Here is a 19,117-nt window from a genome sequence, read left to right as displayed (position 1 = left end):
ATCAATTGCCGTGTCAAATATCCAGAGCACGATGGAAAGTTTAAATATATATTAGCTCAAATATTGCGTGATTTAATTACGTAATAACTGCCTGATATTGAACGAACAGCACGTGCAACGTGGCGTTAACGAGATTCTAACTTTTGATTTCAGTGCGAGAAGTTACGTTGTCCGAACTCAGGGACTCGATAGCGAGGTTACGGGAGAGAGTGAAGCTAGTATGCAGGACGAGGGGCTCGCCGCCCCCGAGAGTGCACTGGTTGAAGGACGGTGTACCACTGCATCCCCGAAGAGGCCTCAGGATTCAGCACAAACGGTAAGACCAACCGAGAGACTTTACCATTAACCGCGCGTTCGCGGCGGCTTCTCTTCATCCCCCTCCTCCTCAACATCAGCTTTCGGCAATCTCGTAATAACACATCGGGGCGAACTACTCAGACAACGAGCAGTTCATTCTAGATATCCGCAACAGCGGAGTACGTTATTCCCATCCGACACCCGTTCCAACTCTAAGCGTTATCGATACACTGTTAGGCACCAGCCTCAAGCGGTCATTTTCGTAATCATTATGAGACGGAATGAAGCGGGTTTGATCAGGGAACTTTAGTGATGTCGACTTTCAGAAACGTGTACGTTACACAATAGTAATATAAAATGTAGAATAATATTTATAATTTATTCACGCGAGAGCGTAAACTTTTTTAGAATTTATGACATAAAGAAATATGAACGTATTTAATCATTGCGATGCAATTATTTACTTGTTGAAATTATTTTTTTTTTTTTTTTTTTTCAAATTAATTGACCTTAATATTAAAAAAATGTTATTATTTAATTTTACATTATTTCAATGTGCACACGGCGACATAATGCACGAGCTGCCGGACGGGGGGCGCGAAGAATGTCTTGAAACGGTGTAAGATACGAATTGTTACGAGAGTTTCGGGAACTACGAGAGAGGTAGGGGAGGAGGGCAATGTGTGCTTTTCTCACAGTTCGATGGATTTTAACGAGCCCTCGAACTCGAATTGCGAGTTCAGTGTCGCGCCCGACAACTTTGCTCGCGTTTAGCAATCTCGAAAACAGCGCGCGTCCAATTCTCGCTCGTTTAGTCGAATGAAACGAAAAAAAAGTCATCGTGAAAATTTGTCACGACCGGTGTCAGAGAAACTTCGCGATGTACGACACGAACGTTTTAGATTTTCTCATCGATATGCGCTATTTTTAACAGAAACTAAAAAAATACTTTCTTCTATTATTATATTTTATTAGATACTGAAGGGTATTTCGTAATTGATACTGATCTAAATTTGTTTTTTTTCTTTCACAATTTTACAACTTGAAAAATAATAAATGTTGTTGCATCAGCATGTTGAGAACGCAAATAATTGATTCCGTAAATATTATTAATTTTATTATTATATAATATTATGATTACATACATTACAATTCGAAAATTTCTGAATTTCATGTTGAATATGTTTTTTTTTTAATTTTCCGATTTTCATCGTAGCAATATTATATTTATTTCTCCGCACCAGTGCGATCATGAGAGAATGCTTTCGAGCGTAACACTCTGCGCATATTAAGAAGCAAAAACACTCGCAATCATCTAGATGAAGTTTTTTCCTACCTGCATGAAAATATTAAAATTCCACGCTTCTGCTCTTCAATATCGTTAGCAATTTGCTGAAAAGCTCGAAAGTAATTATTTGGGATTGAACGCTTATTTATTTAATGGTACGTGCGCAATAAAAATGCTTGTTGCTTCCAGATTTACAATGATAGGCCTTGGAAGCTATGAAATAAATTTTTGTCACTTGCAAATCAATCGGAATCTGTGCTCAACAAGTGCACGGAAAAAATACATCACGTAACGTGAACGTAATTGCTGCTACAGAATGCAACATCCGTTTGCGATCAATCATGACATTAGCTCATGAAGTTCATTGCGCGATGTTTTTATCGATCATTGCGAGTGAACCTGATATAACCGTCTATGTCTGCTTTTGATTCATCATACGACATTAATTACAATTATTGGACGCGAGAGAGTTTAACGTTGGAAAAAAATCCCACAATCATTGTATCGTTATATAAATTAAAGCCCGATTTCCCGATTCATAAAATCACGCTTACCTTATTGCACGCGTTTCATTTTTTCGCTTTTCATTCGCGTCAGCTTCGCTTCTTATTAAACTCTTCTAACACATCGCATTTTTCCTGGATGCTTTGCAAGACATCGATTTAATCATATTTCGCGAATTATTCGCGATGATGATGATGAATAACGTTTATAAAAATTGGTTTTCCCGCACAAGTCTCTGTCGACGTGAAGCTTCGCCCCACATGAGCGATCAATCATCATGAAATTTAATTATGATTGGTGCACACACATGGTTGTGTGCTCTCTGATTTACATTACTGTTATCGATAATAGCTGACATTATGAATCATCGCCTCAAAAATGGCACATAACCGTGAAAGATACGTTATAGTTTTTTTTTTTTTTTTTTAACCATCTTAAGAAAGATATCTTTATATACAGATCTGAAAGAAATAAATTATTTTTTATATTTGTAATAATCTAAACTCTTGTATAAGACGCCTTTCTCAAGTACAAGTATAGCGTGTTTCAGAAAATCTTGTTTCATATTAGATTCTATATATTTACGCGGGGAGCGAGGAGAGGTTTTAACGAAAAGAAAATAAATTGAGGGGGATATCCAGCCGCGATCGACGCTTCCGTTCGAGGGAAAAGGGAGACGACGGCTAGAGGACGAGAGGAGAATTTCGATTCGGGAAACTCGCCGGGGAGCTCTCTAGCTACTTCTCGTCGACCATAATCTCGGGCGTGCCATAAATTTGTTTAGCGCGATGCACTTTTCCTCGGCGCGTAAGTCTCGGAATAATCTCGGAGCGGCCCATAAATTCGCCACCTCCGCCACCGGCACTCGCCTTTCTCACCCGGGCCACCCGTTATATTCCAGCCGCGATAGAGAAACGGACGAAGGTGAAAAGCTCGCCTTTGGAGTTCCCTCTTACGCGTGTGATCTAGTTCTGGAAAGGACAAAATGCTTTACACTTTATAGATTGACCCAGTTCTTATATTCGTCTTTGATCTCTTGTCCAAAATTTATCTCTTCCTTCTCGAACGATATAATTTATTAATGAAACATAGACAGATATTGCAAAATTTCATAACGTAAATTGTATAGTCATTATCCATTTTATGCGATCATATAATTTTCAAATAAACTCTCTTATTGCTTATTTTATGCGACAAATTAAATATCTCAATGTATTTTCCCATATATCTTATCTTGAGATATTCTGCAACACGCTCGTAAAAATCAGAAAGACACTTACGAAAAGACGTGCGAGAAGCCCGTAAAGTAGTGATCCTTAACGAGAGAGTCGTAATAATAAATATTTTGGAGTTTACGAAATATCCCTTCTAGAAATATAGATCGTGCTAGATTTTTAAGAATATGAGTTATTACACATACGAATTTAATCTTTATTGAAATAAAACAATACTAAATATAATATTTTCAAAAACAAGAAAGTCTTGAGTATTAAAGAGAAAGGGTTAAAAATCGTTGAGATATCGGAAGAAAAAGAGGGGCAGGAGGTCGGTAAATCGATGATCCGCAAACACAACCACGCGCGTCGGCGAGTATCGCAATTTGCTCCTCGTAGCAGCGATCTTACGATGTCGTACCGATCGTATCACCTGTGCCAAGAATTTTCCCCGCCATAATTTTCAATTACGGTCCTCGGGCGACGAGACGATCAGGAGTACCGCGAACGCGCTGTCAATGTCATTCGGCTCGTAATCGTTACCGGATAACAACCGTGTGTGTCGTAAAATCGAACGTGTCCGCGCTATTTGATACGCGAGAGAGTCATATGTCCGCGAAACTCCTTTCCCACCTCCGCTCACATCACCGACAAACGCCAACGTAAAACTGTCATTCGCCGCTTAAGCTTGTCTAGACTGGGCGGCATGTATTTTATAGACGATATAGTCCCGCCGGGCGTGGAAATATATTCTCCTGGCCTTTGTGTCCACACGCGCGATACATCAGTAAATCTCTCTCTGATCGTTTTTGTGCACCGTTTCGTTTGGCTGAAATTGCCGTCACCTTTGTCGAACGAGCGGGAGAAATATTGGAATTTCGGATGACGAACGTCGGTGCTTGGCTCAAAAATAAACTCGTAATCTTGTCAAATCACCGACGCAATATATAAAACAAAGCAGATATACGAGGGCGAGTGTCAAAAGACGCGAGTCTTCTATTCGTTTAGCTTCAAGAATAAAATAGAGATGACAGGTCCATGTTTCTGTTTTCGAAATACTGTCCGGGGAAGATATACTTCTCGTGGGAAATTGAATTTTTATATGTAGCAACTGTGTCATATTTTTATTTCCTAAAACTTATGTCAAGAATATAAATACTTATCTCATATTTTGCATATTCAAGAATAAATAAGAGAATTGAAAAACTGCTTCACAAAAGACCAAAGCTGAACAAAATATACGATAGCTAAATAAGAATTTCATTTGTAAATTATAGAAAAAAGCAGTTTTTTTTCAAAAAATGGAGATTAAATCTTATTTTGAAAAAAAAATATTCCAAAAAAAAATATGTATAAAGAAAATAGAAATAAATTAAATTAATTAAACTTGAATCGTAAAGCTGTTGCATCAAAACGCAATTGATTTTATTAGGATAATTATGTTCAAGAAATTACGTGTAAGTTTGCAATTACATACAACTAACACGAACATCGATAATAGCCTCTTTTCGAAGCGGTAACGTCTGAATATAAGCTTCAGGATGCATTGAATCTAGAAATCTGATGGCGTTTCTTACGGGAGTTTAATGATTTCCATGAAATTAACTCTGAAGCATCGTGAGATCGCGAAGTAATACCATTACGTTCTCAAATCGAATCTCGTGACCCTGTCAGATCGCATTCAACTTACGCGGACCTGAATCGAAACCTCTCGAGAGGACCGCCAGCATTCGCGACGCCGCATTCGCAGGGTTTACAGCATTCGCTTTGACCATCGCAGGAAGTAGCTTTGATGTCGCGTGTAATGAAGTTTTACGTCACAGTAAGGAACGGAGGGAGAACTTTGCGCTTTGCAGCGAAGAGAGAGGAAAAATCGAAGAAGGAAAAATCACAGGTGTTCGCGAGCAAGTTTCTTTGCCTCGGTCGCAACTTTTCTGTTCCTTTGAGTTTCTAATCTGTCCCTTACATCGTGTCGCGCAATTAGCTTGAAAGCCCGCCTGGCGAAAATTCCGACAAGAAGGGAATTCGAATTAAGTTATATGCGAATCGAAATTCGTCACACGATGGATATCACTGTGCAAGTAGAAGAGAAGATGAAAATAGAGCGAAATGAATCGAAATAAAAGTTAAAAATAAAAAATTGAATAGAAGGTTTATAAAGAAATTTTATGTAGGGAAATATAAAAGTAATATTTAAAACAATATTAATACAATATAAAGTATAATATAAAACTAATTTAATATAATATAAAATAATATTTTAAGTCGGGAATTATCTCTATAAATTTAAATCTTTTTATGCTTCTTTCATGTCTATTCCGTTAACAATAGTCTGTTTTAATTTATTCACTTTAGCATAATATATATTCAAAAATAATGTGAACATAGAAGGCAAGTCCATAACATTTTCCGATTTATTAAAGTTTGACGATTAACGAGCAAGCTCGACTTTTGCAATAGCAATATTATTAAATCATTACATTATATAACTTTCACAAGATCAGACGGACGCGGGCGGTATGCAGCAATGCGGCAATTATCCAACGCCAAATTGACACAGACATGGCGCGACAGCGGTATCAAAGGACGCGATCGGTTTAGTTAAAATTAGAGCGTCAGCATCGGCGAAATTGCGGCGGGATCGGTGTAACCAGACGCTCGCGGGAAAGTCCCACGCGGCGATGGCAATATCCGCAGATAATTGTTATTAGTACATAATTAATCGCTCCATGTATAACGACAAAGTCGGTTCCCCGATACGCGGCAAGACGCGCGAACGCACGTTCCGCTTTTGATCGATGCACGCGCGCGCGGCCCGCGCTCGATAATTATCCCGGAATTATCCGCGTTTCGCGCATCGTGTTTATTATCAGACCGCAGTGTAGTTATCTCGCGAATTTGTCATTCATCGAGTATCGTTATATTGGGCGTAAGCTCGCTGATAAAAGCATTAGACTCGTCGGGAGACGAGTTCTTATTACGCGAAAAAGCGTCTTCTTACAAATGAAAAAATTCACATGAATTAATTAAACAACGTTCTTATAAATTCTCATGATTTTATGTAATTTTATAGAAAAATATGTATATTTAGAAAAATATCTACATATAAATATCGAAAAACATTAGTTTATAACTTTATAATAAAGTACAAGTTGAAAGTTGAAATATGTCTGATCCAACACAGGGTTGTTCTACTTTGGAAAATATTAAACTCTTACATATATATCAAATAAAAATGATACTTTAAAATAAATACGTGAGAGAAAAAATTGTAAATTTCAGAAATCTCGTTAAAAAGTTATTATTTTATATAAATATTTATTTAAAACATTTTATTACGGTATCTACGGTGAGAGTACATAGATTGGAAAATTTTACTAAAATTTCAACAAAAGCTCTTTTTACCAACTGTCAAAAACTGCAAAATTGCAGTTTTGTAATCGGATAAAAGTTTTCTGAAAACAGCTTCTGGATCGAACTTTGGTGTCGAACATTTTAAGCTACGTCAGTCGGGGCGAATAAACGATTGAGGAGAGACAATCGCAGTTTATTCTGTATCGTATTTCCGTTCTTTTCGCGCGATATCCAGTAATATTTGAGAAAAAGTATTCCCGAGCGCGGAGATAGAAATAAACAAGAAATAGAAGCGATGAGGACAGGACGATGAGACGGCGAAACTATCGCCGGTATCGGGGCGGGAGATCTACGTCAAGATCGACGCGAGGAGCGAGAAAGTTGTTTGAGGAAACGTCTTCGTATCGGCGATGTCGCGCGTTGATTGCGGACGAAAGAGAGCGCGAGGCACAAAAAGAGTTAAACGCAAAGTCCTTCACGACTTGCGCGGACGGAAGATCGGTCCGGGGACGAGGACGAGGACTCGTTTCTGTCCGAGGACTCTCGACTGACTTTATCGAGATAGCGAAGTATCGTTACGCGGTAATGGCGTGAACGGAAGAGAGATTTCCCTAGGTGCGAGTAGTCATGGTCGTCGGGTATCGAATACCAAGAGTGCCGCGGATATATATATATATATATATATATATCAGGCACCTTGTCGTAGAATAAAACGCGCAAATGGCGAAATAAAATGTGATACAAAGCTAGAAAGGAAGAACATGTTTTGAATCTCGATTAATATTCTCTCTTCGAAATGTAAAAAAGAATGTAATCTTGGATCTCATTAATGGAAATAAAGTTATACAGAGAGAATCGCGTATGTAATAATCTAATAGATTCAAGAAATCCGTGATAGATGTTGAATTAAAAATAATTCAGTTTGTGCAAAATTAATCTTTAATTTTCGAAATCGGAAATTACTTTTAAAGTGCTTGGATTTTAATCTGTATCTCTTTTTACAGTCAGCAAATTGGTATCGCTTATCGTGATATAAATAAATATTGAAAGTGGAACGTGCGCGGAAATGAAGTTTATATTACATACTTGAATGATCAGTATTGAATATGTATTTATCTTTCTTTTATTCTGAATTATGAATATTAAAATGGGTAAATAAGGAAATAAAGAAAACGGAAATTAACAGATATTAAAACCAAATCCCTGATTAATGAACTTCACTAAATGAAGAATAATGTTCTTATTTTATCTTTTTTTTTTAATCAACTTAATTCTTACAGAATTGAAGAGAATTTTATCGGAAAAAGTTCCAAGTATGATTTATATCTTTTATATAAAACCTATAAAGATTATATAAGATTATATTAAATATAATAATATTTTATGTGTGTCTATGAATATTTAAATTGTTTTGTTCATCATAATAATATCATAGTAATATATAATTTCAAATACCAAATATATATAAAATTGAAAGTTTATCATGTCTCATCTCTCTCATTAAAAATAATGCAGCTGACATTCCTACACACATAACATTTTCTATTAAAATCATGTAGATAAACATTTTTAATCTACCAAATTAAAGCCCGTAAAGACTATTTGGCTCTGAATAAAAAAAAAACCAGCGATCAGTTAATTTGATGTCACTCTAGTTTTTATAAACTTCAAGCAGAATACGACGAAAAATGACATATAATTCACGCAGTTCTTGCAACTCGATATCCTTAACCAACTTGTCATTTTCTCGTTAACGAACAGCATATTGATATTCAATTTCCATTAACACTATACTCATTCAATATTGCGCTGTCTAACGCACTGGAGATCATTACGTAATTGAGTGATTGCGAAACATATTTGCCGTTTTCTCGTCATCCTCCCTTTCTTACTGTCTCTTTCTTTCTCTCTCGCTCCCTCGCTCTCCTATCATTCACGAATACGTAATATCATTTAAATCGATTTGTAAGTTAATCATGTTTGAAACCAAGACTAACGTAATGTATTTCAATAATAAAAACCTACAACGTGAAGAAAAATATGAACTCACATTACACGCGTTGGATTGTCGTCATATATGAAAATATCATTCCATTTTGAATTAACATTTAAATTTTTAATGAGGCGTTTTTATCCGGAGGAACAATTTAAATTCCCGGATTTATGGCGCTTTCGAACCGACCGATTCATTAGCTTTGACGTCCGTCAATCAGATGATGCAACTACGTATATGAAAATTTTAATGAGCCAATTTTAATTATTTTCCCCCCATTTTCCTTTCCTCTTTATTTGGATTCCCATGGCGGTTAAACGGAATTTATCGACAGCTATCAAAGTTCCACTGAAGTCGTGAAGCAATCCAATTTATAAGTTGTCAATGGGCGATAAATAACTCATGACAGGAAGCTGAATTAAGACAACCAGGCTTTCCAAGCAACATTGAAATTAAATTGATTAATAATTTCTAGCTAAAGATAACTTATATAAAATATTATACGCCTTAAATAATATAATGTGATTTCCTTATTTGATATTTCTTTAACTTAATAGATTTTCTTTAACTTAATAGATTTTATCTTTCAGATTTTGAGTTAAGATAAACTGTAAAAAGTATATTCTAAGCAATTAATTAAATGTTCCAGTCATTTTAATATTTCAGAATATTTTATTAGAGAGCGTCCGTAATGTTTCAATTTCTTTTTTTGCCATTTCCTATCTTAAAAGTAGAATATTCTGACTTATGCCAATGTATATACCAAGTACCAGCGAAGTACCACGCTCTACGAAACTGTGATCATTCGTTTATGCCGATATATTCATTCCATTCTAAATCACCGATTTCTCGTAAAATGTATGCCAGTACGATAATCTCGTATTTGATCGCGGCGTTATACATGCCGTGGGCGTGAGTCCATATGTTGCACCACCGTGGTTACGATAAGGCGGACATAAAGACTGTCTTTAGATACGATTAGGTGGTAAAGGTGACTGCAATGGCGAACATTCTGACTTCCGTTGCGGATTATCGAACTGGCCTCGCTTTAACCGTCGACGAGAAATACTTATTCATTTAGAACATCTTCGATAATCTCCTTCCTCATCTTTCAAAGAATATGCTCGATAAAATTACGTAACGGTCGCATTAAATAATCACAAATGTCACGAAGAAAATGATCCTATTTCTGAACGATCTTATTCATATTAATATCAAGAAAGTAAAATTCACTGTTGAATAATCTCTTAGATAATCGAGATGAAATGAAATAAATCGTAGCGTAAAATTAATTCGCTCTTATAATTTCACATATGATGTAAATAAAATATTAATAAAATTAGGATTGTGTATGTGGATCGTAAATTTGTGGAAGAAATATTAATGGGGCTTAAAATGTTCTATGTAAGAGTACATAACCAGCAGCAGATGCCTCGCAAAATACATGCAAAATATCGCGGAATTTACGTCACGTATACGCGGCGATAAGAAGAATAGCCACATTAAATTCTCCGAAAAGGTATTTATAAGCGAATTTCTCTTTCGCGCCAAAACGAAGAAATAAAGTTATTGTTGCAGCTTTCGCCTTGTCATGCCACGGCAATTATTATCGCCGATTCCGGCGATAATGGGGTAGAGAGGCGCGGCAAGGGGTGGGGGGGGAGGGGGAGGAGAGGCGAAGGGATGGATACCTTCGAGGAAGACAAATCGCTCGCAATCCGCGCGCCGCACGGAAAAATCGATGCTTCCGATACGATCTCGCTCCTATATACGGTTAGGTGAATAAATCACTCGCCACGACTGCCCTCCCCCCGACGATCTGCACGTCGTGGAAGTACGTCCTCGTATTTTCCGTGTTTCCACTCACAAATCTCTTCCACTTCCATTCACGTTCCCGTTATCCCTCCCCGAAACGGAAGCGCCTCGGAAGAACTTATTCCTCCGCCATGCCTGCCCCTTTATGCCCGTACCCCTTCCTCCCTCCCTCCTCCCCCTCCTCCTCCTCCGCCCCCTCGTCCTCCATCTCGCCGTTACATCTCGAGCTATACTCTCGTACATACTTACGTTTCCTCGCCGACTTCCGCTAGTTAATCGCAGCGAGCACGAGGGCCGAGGAAGAATTGTCTGTAATAAAATGTTAATGGGTTAACGAATCCAACGGGTAGTCGAGTTTTCAGACAATCGGGGAAATAGCGCGCGCACGTCTTTGCCGTAAAATCGATGCTTCGTCCTGTGTAACTGTACACATGTACGAGGGGGAGCGTAGACACTTTAAATACGTCTTGCACATTCATCGTGTAAACGCGCAGATTAGAAGCAATTCATATCGAGATATTGATATGTGGAAGAAGGAAGAAAATTGAATTAAATGAAAAATTCAAAGATACTACTTAAAAGGAAATATATATAAAAATTTGCATTACTAATTTATTAAAATAAAATAAATGTAGATCACTCTCTATCACGTCATTTCAAACAAAATGCCCGCACTTTTGTACGGGCAAAACGCGTAATAGTAATTAATATTCATCAAGCTACGGTCGCGAATACGAAATTCATTAAATTGCAAGCGACGATAGAAATCCGATGGCGAAATAACATGGTCAACGTATAATGATTTTCGCTACGAAATTTTCATGTCGAAGTGATGAATTTTCATATTTTCATCTCTGACGCTCATTAGCGCATTTGACGCGGTCGACACTTCAACTTTTAATTATAATTACGTAGACTGCCGGGATTGCCGGGATAAACAGCTTTTCATCCACATTTATATAACGACAGCGGTGTGAAGCGCCAGCATCTGCTCGAAGGTTCTATATAAAGCTTGGAGAATCGGGGTGAAAAATAATTCACGCGTTATTCGCATTCCCGATAAATAATAATGACGATCTGTCGTACCTGTCTGATTTGCTGCTAATTAATTTCGAGCGTATCGATTATTCTTTTGTCCCGCCATTCGCGTGTGAAAAACGCACCGAGAGACACGCATACGTTGCATCGCGCAATAATTTCTCGATTCAACGATCGCGCGCACGTCACAAAGACAGAATTGCCAAGACGAATTTTTATCTGCTAGCAATCTCAATATTTCGCGGATCACTCGGCAGACGCATTTCTTTGCCGAGAGACGTGCCTTAAAAATCGCGAATGTATCGCGAATATCTCTCGATTCGCGCTCGTTATTTCGCGATGCCTTTACGCTCCAGGCGACGGCTGCCACGGTTAAAATAAATGCTCGTTGCCTCCGTTCCGGCCGAGCCACGACGCCAATATTTGCCGGCGAATATCGAGCCAGAGAGGCGTGCAACGTGGCCTGGAATTCGCCGAACAAGGAAATTGAAACGCTAGCAAGGGAGACGAGGTGGTAGGGCGAGTGCCACGACGAAGCACGGATCTATCCGCTTATTTCACGGTCGATTCGAGATCAGCGCAGATACCGGCATCGTTTGCTGGACTATGCCAGCAAAGTCGTTTGTGCTGAAAGCCGTATAGTGATTTTCAATTATTTGTTTATCATATCGGTGTTTGTGCTTTATATCGAGAAACGAAAGATACCATGAACGAGATAATTCTGTTAAAAGAAATATTTATATTATTGTTTCCGTCGAACCTGATCAATATTTCTGAATTTACAATAGATGAAAAACTAAGAGATAAAAACAAAGACATTCGATATATTGATTCAATTTTAAAATCAATGTTATCACTTTTTTAAATTTATAATGTGATTAATTTTATATTTTCATTTTTTTCATTCCGTTATTGAAAGAATTTTAATAATACATATTTCTTCTGTAACAACTAGAAAATTAAATAAATTACCTCAATTATGTTATACTCTATATAGAGTCTCTTTATTTTACTATTAAAGAACTTTTATCTTACTATTATATTATGTCTAAGTATATAATATGATTTGGTCAGCCGTATTTAACATTTGTGTCTGATTCAATACGGACTTGTTCTACTGTCAAGTAGATAGTTACACATATATTAAATAATGAACATACTTTAAATTGAAAACATAATAAAAAAGATTATTCTTATTAAAAATGAAACAATTTTTTAATCATATTACATTAGGCTTTACACAAAATTAAATACAAATTATAAAAATTAATTTTTACAGAATGAAGTAAATTTTCTAACATTATAACTCCGTCTAAAGCGGAATTCTTTAAGAATGTATTAAACTACAAATTATAACTAAGTCAAGTATCACTTATATGTATATTCCGCGCGTATATAAGCAAATCATAAGAACTCAGTCTTATTTATTCAGATAAGACAACTGTACGATCACGAAAATGACTTGTGTCTTTTCTAGACTGATCGTATGTCATCACGAATATTAACTGCATTCGAATGTATCGCGTACACGCGAATGCGCTTTTATTAAATGTCAATTTACGTTCGCTCGGCACGGATGCGAATTTCATGCAGTCCGCAAATGACGGATGACGCTGACGTGCCGATCGTAGCGTAATGCAACTCACGAAAAGAGCAACACGTAACGATGAAATGCCCCGAAGGACCTCAGTCATAGACAGAAAATTCGCATGGCGAATGGGAAAAATGTTGAGAAAGACGTGGAAGGAAACGTCTAATTTTCCGAGTTTTATATCCGAGCTGCATTCAGGGTAATATAATTGTGCGGAAAAAGTGTATATTTTTAATCATTATATTAATAACTGTAAAATGATAACATGATAATGTGCTTGCAAACAGAAGCAAAGATTTTTAAAATCGTTATTATTTAAGTTATAAATCCTCGAGAAAAATTTTTCCGACTTGCATATTTGTCTACTAAAACGGAGTGCCTCGATATAAATCTGCATTTGATTTATATCCGCGAAGGCGCGAGGACCGCACAACTTGAGCCGCGAAAGAGCCGTTGAAGGCCCATATCGAGAGTTTATAGTCGTGCAACAAAGTGAATTATCTAGCTAAAATGGAGCTCTAAAATCCTCTAAAGCCGTTCTCGCGTTGCGTCATCGATCTGTGCTATATTAATATGTTTGGCCAAGCAACGGTTGTATCGCATCACGGATAAAAGTTGCCGCGAGCTGCCAACTCTCCTCGAAACCTCGTTTTACGGGAAGAGCCGGATAATCCTGTAGACATGACTCGACTTGGCGCAAGTCGCTACGATAATTTTCACACGACGATTTTTATGCGACAAATCATGCCAGACTATTAGTAAGTATACTTGAGATTTGATTTACGTGGCCCATTTATTATACCAGCAATACTGAGCATCATCTGTTTCTAAATCTGTTGTGATGAATACACGGAACTTTGGACAATTACATTAAATTGAAAAATTATTTACAGAAGTACTTGCCTCAACCTAATGATTCGCAATAGGATTTTTCGCGTAATAAGCGTGAGAGAAAAAATAAAGAGAAAGAAAATGCAAAATTTCATCTGCAATATTAAAATGTACGTTTTAATATTGTAACATATTTTGCACTTAAAGTATGGTATGGTAAGAATTATAGGACTAGACATTTATCAGATTCCTTGAATTTTATAATAAAAGCGATCTTGTATAATCCATTAAAACGCAAGATACGCAAAAAGAAGAAAACGTTGCGGAGGCCGGAAATAGAAAGCTCTTTTGAAAGTTTAGCGCGTTGAATATGTGTAAAATAACAGGAATGATATTTTCCGTCGACGCGACGAGACAGCAGCGGGCAGCTCGTACAAGTGAAGAATCGTTTTACGACGGCGCACTATTATGTGGGAAATTTCGCTCGCGGCTCGCGAAACAATCGGGATGCCAACGTAAACTCGGACGAGCGCCTCTCTCATTCGTTGCGGGAATGTTAAATGTCGTTGAATTATATGTTTCGCTGCAACATCCGAGACGTTCTCGTCCGTCATTGCATATTCGCGCAGATTATATTCGCGCTCAATTTTATATTCGAGTCTTTTATTCTCGCCGAACGAGAATGAGTATATTAAAACGATCATTCGTAGTGAGTTGCATTATATATATATATATATATATATATATATATATATATATATATATATGTATATATATATAACGCCATGAAAACTAGAAATAAAAGTTCAATTCAGGAGACAATAAAATTTGTCTCAAGTATAACTCATATAGAAATAAACGTTGCATTAAAATACATGTATATATTTAACTATCAAATTAGACCTTCCAAAATTTAAGTATCTGTAAACAAAAAAAATTTATGTATGACAACAGCCACACAATTTTTTTCTTTTTTACTGATACGTAAAATCAAATTTTGGAAGATCTAATTTAATAATTGAACATATATATATATATATATATATATATATATATATATATATATATATATGTTTTAATGCGACGTTTATTACTACACGAGTTATAATTGGAACAAGCTTCATCGTCTTGCTTCGCACGAGATCCCTAATTAATACGCAAATCTAATCGTGCAATATATGTGGACCGTAGTAAATTGTATTACCTTCCACGTTTTGGGGGAACAGTTACTCTCCACGCGTGTAAATATTCCACGCAAATTGCACGTGAATCCAACGCGCGACGTCGACAAAGATCCCGGTAATAATAGAGGCCCGCAAAAGTAGGTCGAACTGCCGTTTAGCATACCGAACTCTATCCCCCGTCCGTTAAATTATATGTTTTCCTGTGTCCGGCACCGACGTCCACCGAATACGTAGTCGCGTTTGCAGCGGTCTCGTCCACGGGATGTGCATTCTCTCTTTATCTCTCCTCCACCCTCTCTCTGTTTGACTCTGGCCGACAGTCTCTCAAAAACGGGCTCCTATTTTGCGTAAATCTGCATTCGCCGTGGCTCTCTTGGTTCGCACGTACACGAACTGGTCGAAGCCGAGTTTCTCTCTCTCTCTCTCTCTCTCTCTCTTTCTCTCTTGCGCCGACTTGGCAAATATAATTTATCGGAAAAACGCGAGAGATGGTGGCCGAGTGCATATGCAAATGTTGCTGCTCTTTTTATCTTTTGGGAAAAGCGCGGTCTCGAGCTTTTCGGCCAAGCTGCTCGAAAAGCGCTGCTTCGCCGCAGACACCGTAGAGTACAAATTCTGCGATTGTCTTTTGGACTATTCAGTTCTCTACGACTATTATACATAGAATCGGCGATTGTTATAAAGAGATTCTCTTTCTTTCTGCTTCTTTGAAAAATGTTATAATAATTTGAATAACTTATAAATAAGTTATTTTTTAAAATAAAGTGGGATAATTTATGTATATCGAAAAAAAAAAACATTGTGTGATATATCATTTAACATAAAGAGAAGTTAATAAGATTTTTTTTGCAAAACAAAATTTTTAGGTTTTGAGAGAAATTATCGTACAAATTAAGAAACTGAATCTGCCAAATAGATTGAATCACAATCCCTCTTAAGTGTTCAAATTTAAATTTCAAGACGCGAAAAAAAAAGAAAATTTTTTCTTGCACAAAAGTTTTATAATTTGTGCACCGGTGAAAACTTACAGAGAGACGCTACTATATAGGATCATAAAAATATATTTCGCAAAGCCAGAGAGAGGTAAATACAAATCACTGGAAAAACCAAAGCTGCTAACACAACGAATAAACGGCCGAGCTCGTTCGACCGCGAGGCCGCGAATGGCACCGATTATTTTTAAAGTCTCGCTTACCGAACCGTGTGTGCGAATCTCTCTTCGACGCCCTATTAAAAAAGCCGCTCCCGTATTTTCGCGCCTCGATCGGTGTAATGCGCCGGCAGAAATCGCTTTATGGTCCCGTGAATCAGACGCGACCACATCGAAATTTTCGTTTTCAACAGCGCCGAGAACGCGTTTCGTCTACCACGCAATTTTATCTTTTTTTTTAAACGCGTTCCTCGCGTAACGTCCCTCGTCATCTTGAAAGTGCAATGGAACCGCCAGAATCGCTAGAAATCGCCATATTTTACCGCGCAAAACAAACCGCCGTATTAAATCGTACATTTGCTGAACGCGAGTAAAGCCGTAAAATAGGTGCAAATATTTCCTTCAGCAGCAGAGATTAATTAACTCTAATGGTGCAATTGTCGGTTGTGCAGCTGCAAATTACTTAAACGACCCACTTGCGTCTCTCTCTTAGTCGGCTTAGATTCTCTTGGTCTCATTATGGAGGATGATTCACAGTTACCACACCTCTCTTCTAATTATTCGAAGTAATTATCCTCCCCCTTCCCCTTTGTGGTTTTTTGAGAAAACTTTCAGTTCAATGAATATTGTTATCAGTTGAGTTTTGTGTCATTATATCATCAACGCGTGATCTCCATTATTTATTTTTATATATTTTCTACACTTAAAAGGCAAATAATATTTTTGAAATTTTCACATGTCTAGAATATTTCTTTACTTCGTAATTTTGTATAAACTGTTATGACTGTCTAATCTAACAAAAGCATAATCTACTCGTGTATAAAAATCAATGGTATCGTCATTTGTAAAACCCGTCTTTTGAAAAGTCACGATGTTCTTTTTCTCATACGCCAAATAAACGAATCGTATGATATTCTAGAAAATTCACGAATCGCGAATATTGTATTCCCTACCTTCATTATCCGAAATGTGAAAAAGAAATGAACACTGCGCGTACATCCGCGTATCAACGTGCATCCGATGGCGATAAATTCGCGTCGTAAATACGACCGTGAAGCGAATGGAGGATATCCTCTCGCGGAAACCGGCTATCGTTATAGCGCTGCACGTGACAAATTATCATCTGGCTACGTGGATTATCGTCCGACGCCGTTCTATCCGAAAAGCCGGGACGGCCGGCGGTTTTGTAATTACCTAAAACGGGCGGCGCGTAATTGGACAAAGGAAATAAAGGCAGCGTTGTGTGTGCCAATCTCAGCGGCCACGCGCCGTAATGTAAAACAGCAACGGAGGTACGCTCTTTGTACGAAAAAGTTATTTCGACGCGCCAATGTTTAAGTATATACGGGGAAAATGCGTTTTTGCACGAACGTGTAGGTATTAGTCGTTCTCGTATTATATGTATCTCCTTCTTTCTCTCTTTCTCTTTCTCTCTGGAATTTTCAAAATTATCTCCCGCGTCCTATTAACCCTTTTTATTGCATGACTTATTCCAATGTGAGCAAATTTCGAGAATGGGAAACAGCGCAGGCGCGCCCGTGAATTTCTATATTCAACATAAGAGATAAATGATAATAAAAAAATAATAAAAGATATGTGGATGCGGTAGTAAAACAATTACGCTCATTTGTTTAGAATTTTCGCGGAACTCTATAAACTTTATCTTTTAATAAAATTTACGATATTATTTGTAATATAATTTTATTGAGATTTTCTGCGTCTGTTAATGCGGAACTTTGCAAAATTCGCGATACGATGCATCTGTACGATAATCTGCGCGGACCGATTCGCTCAACAATGAGCGCGAATAACTTTCAAGTGGAACATTTTTTTAATGATACTTTAATAGAGAAAGAGATAGAAGGATAGTGAATTGGGGGCGCCCTCGTGAAATCTCTCTTTTAGAACAATGCTTGTTAATTTAACACTTCGAATACGTGCGAGGGTTTGCAGAAATTCGTAATGAACTTCGGAAACGAAGAGATTATATATTTCCGTTGTTAAGTATTAAGCCGGTGCGGAAACGGAAAGTACTTCCTCTCCGCTTTCCTCTTCCTTTCTCTCTCTCTCTCTCTCTTTTTTTCTCCGGATATTTCTGATTATACGCGCGAATAAATCCATGACTTAGAAAACGCCATACTCGTCATTGCTCTTCTCTTTCTCTATCTCACTCTTCGTCCGATTCTTACTTTCGGAAACTCGTTACATTATTAATCGATCGTCAACTCACGACGAGTTCCTCCGGGAGTTGCGAACTGCTTGCAACATTTATGATGCTCCCAAAATTCGTCGATGAACACATTGCGCTCCTTCACACGAATCTTCGCGCGAATCATAAAGACTCCAATTATATCAAAGAATCACGATTGATAGCTGAATGTTAGATAAATCAAAAATTAAGTTTTAAACAAACTTAAATAAATTTAATTATCAGTGTGTCAACTTTAAATTCTCTTTTTGGCACCGCAAACTTATCAAGATTCCACCAAACTATTAGTGGTCAAAAAGTTTTCGCGTTTCTTGCAAGAGGAAGGAGCTTGAGAAGATGGAGGGACTTGCGCGAGACGAAAAAAGAAGGAGAGCGGACTTTAACGATTAAACGAACAACGTATATACGTACCGGGGCATCCGCCGGCAAATGAGACAAACATAGTTTTAGGATAATGGTCGGTGACTGGACGGCAAGCTTCTCGGTAGCTACCGCTCGTGTCCTGGAGGTCGGCCAAACGCGATTAAGCCACAGCACTTCTGGCCGTCGTGGTCAGCCAGGAAGGAAGAGTCAAGGGTGAGCGCCAGAGAGCGCGACCGAAAGAACTCTTGATACTTGAGAGAAAAGAATTAGCCCCTCAATTCTTTCC

General features: G+C 37.6%; 1 protein-coding gene across 3 annotated transcripts in view; it reads left to right on the top strand.

Annotated features, from left to right (window-relative positions):
- LOC126848592 (protein vein) overlaps nt 1-19,117 on the top strand; it is a 321,069-nt gene that overhangs the window by 182,198 nt on the left and 119,754 nt on the right. For all 3 annotated transcript variants that reach the window (XM_050589593.1, XM_050589602.1, XM_050589585.1), the window contains exon 2: nt 154-316. In XM_050589593.1, coding sequence (XP_050445550.1) covers nt 154-316 — 163 coding nt within the window. The remainder of the gene's footprint in view (nt 1-153; nt 317-19,117) is intronic.

Source organism: Cataglyphis hispanica, chromosome 1 (genome assembly GCF_021464435.1).
Source record: "Cataglyphis hispanica isolate Lineage 1 chromosome 1, ULB_Chis1_1.0, whole genome shotgun sequence".
NCBI classification, from domain to species: domain Eukaryota; kingdom Metazoa; phylum Arthropoda; class Insecta; order Hymenoptera; family Formicidae; genus Cataglyphis; species Cataglyphis hispanica.
The sequence above is the reverse complement of the archived record's forward strand: the minus strand, read 5'-3'. Positions and strand labels throughout refer to the sequence as shown.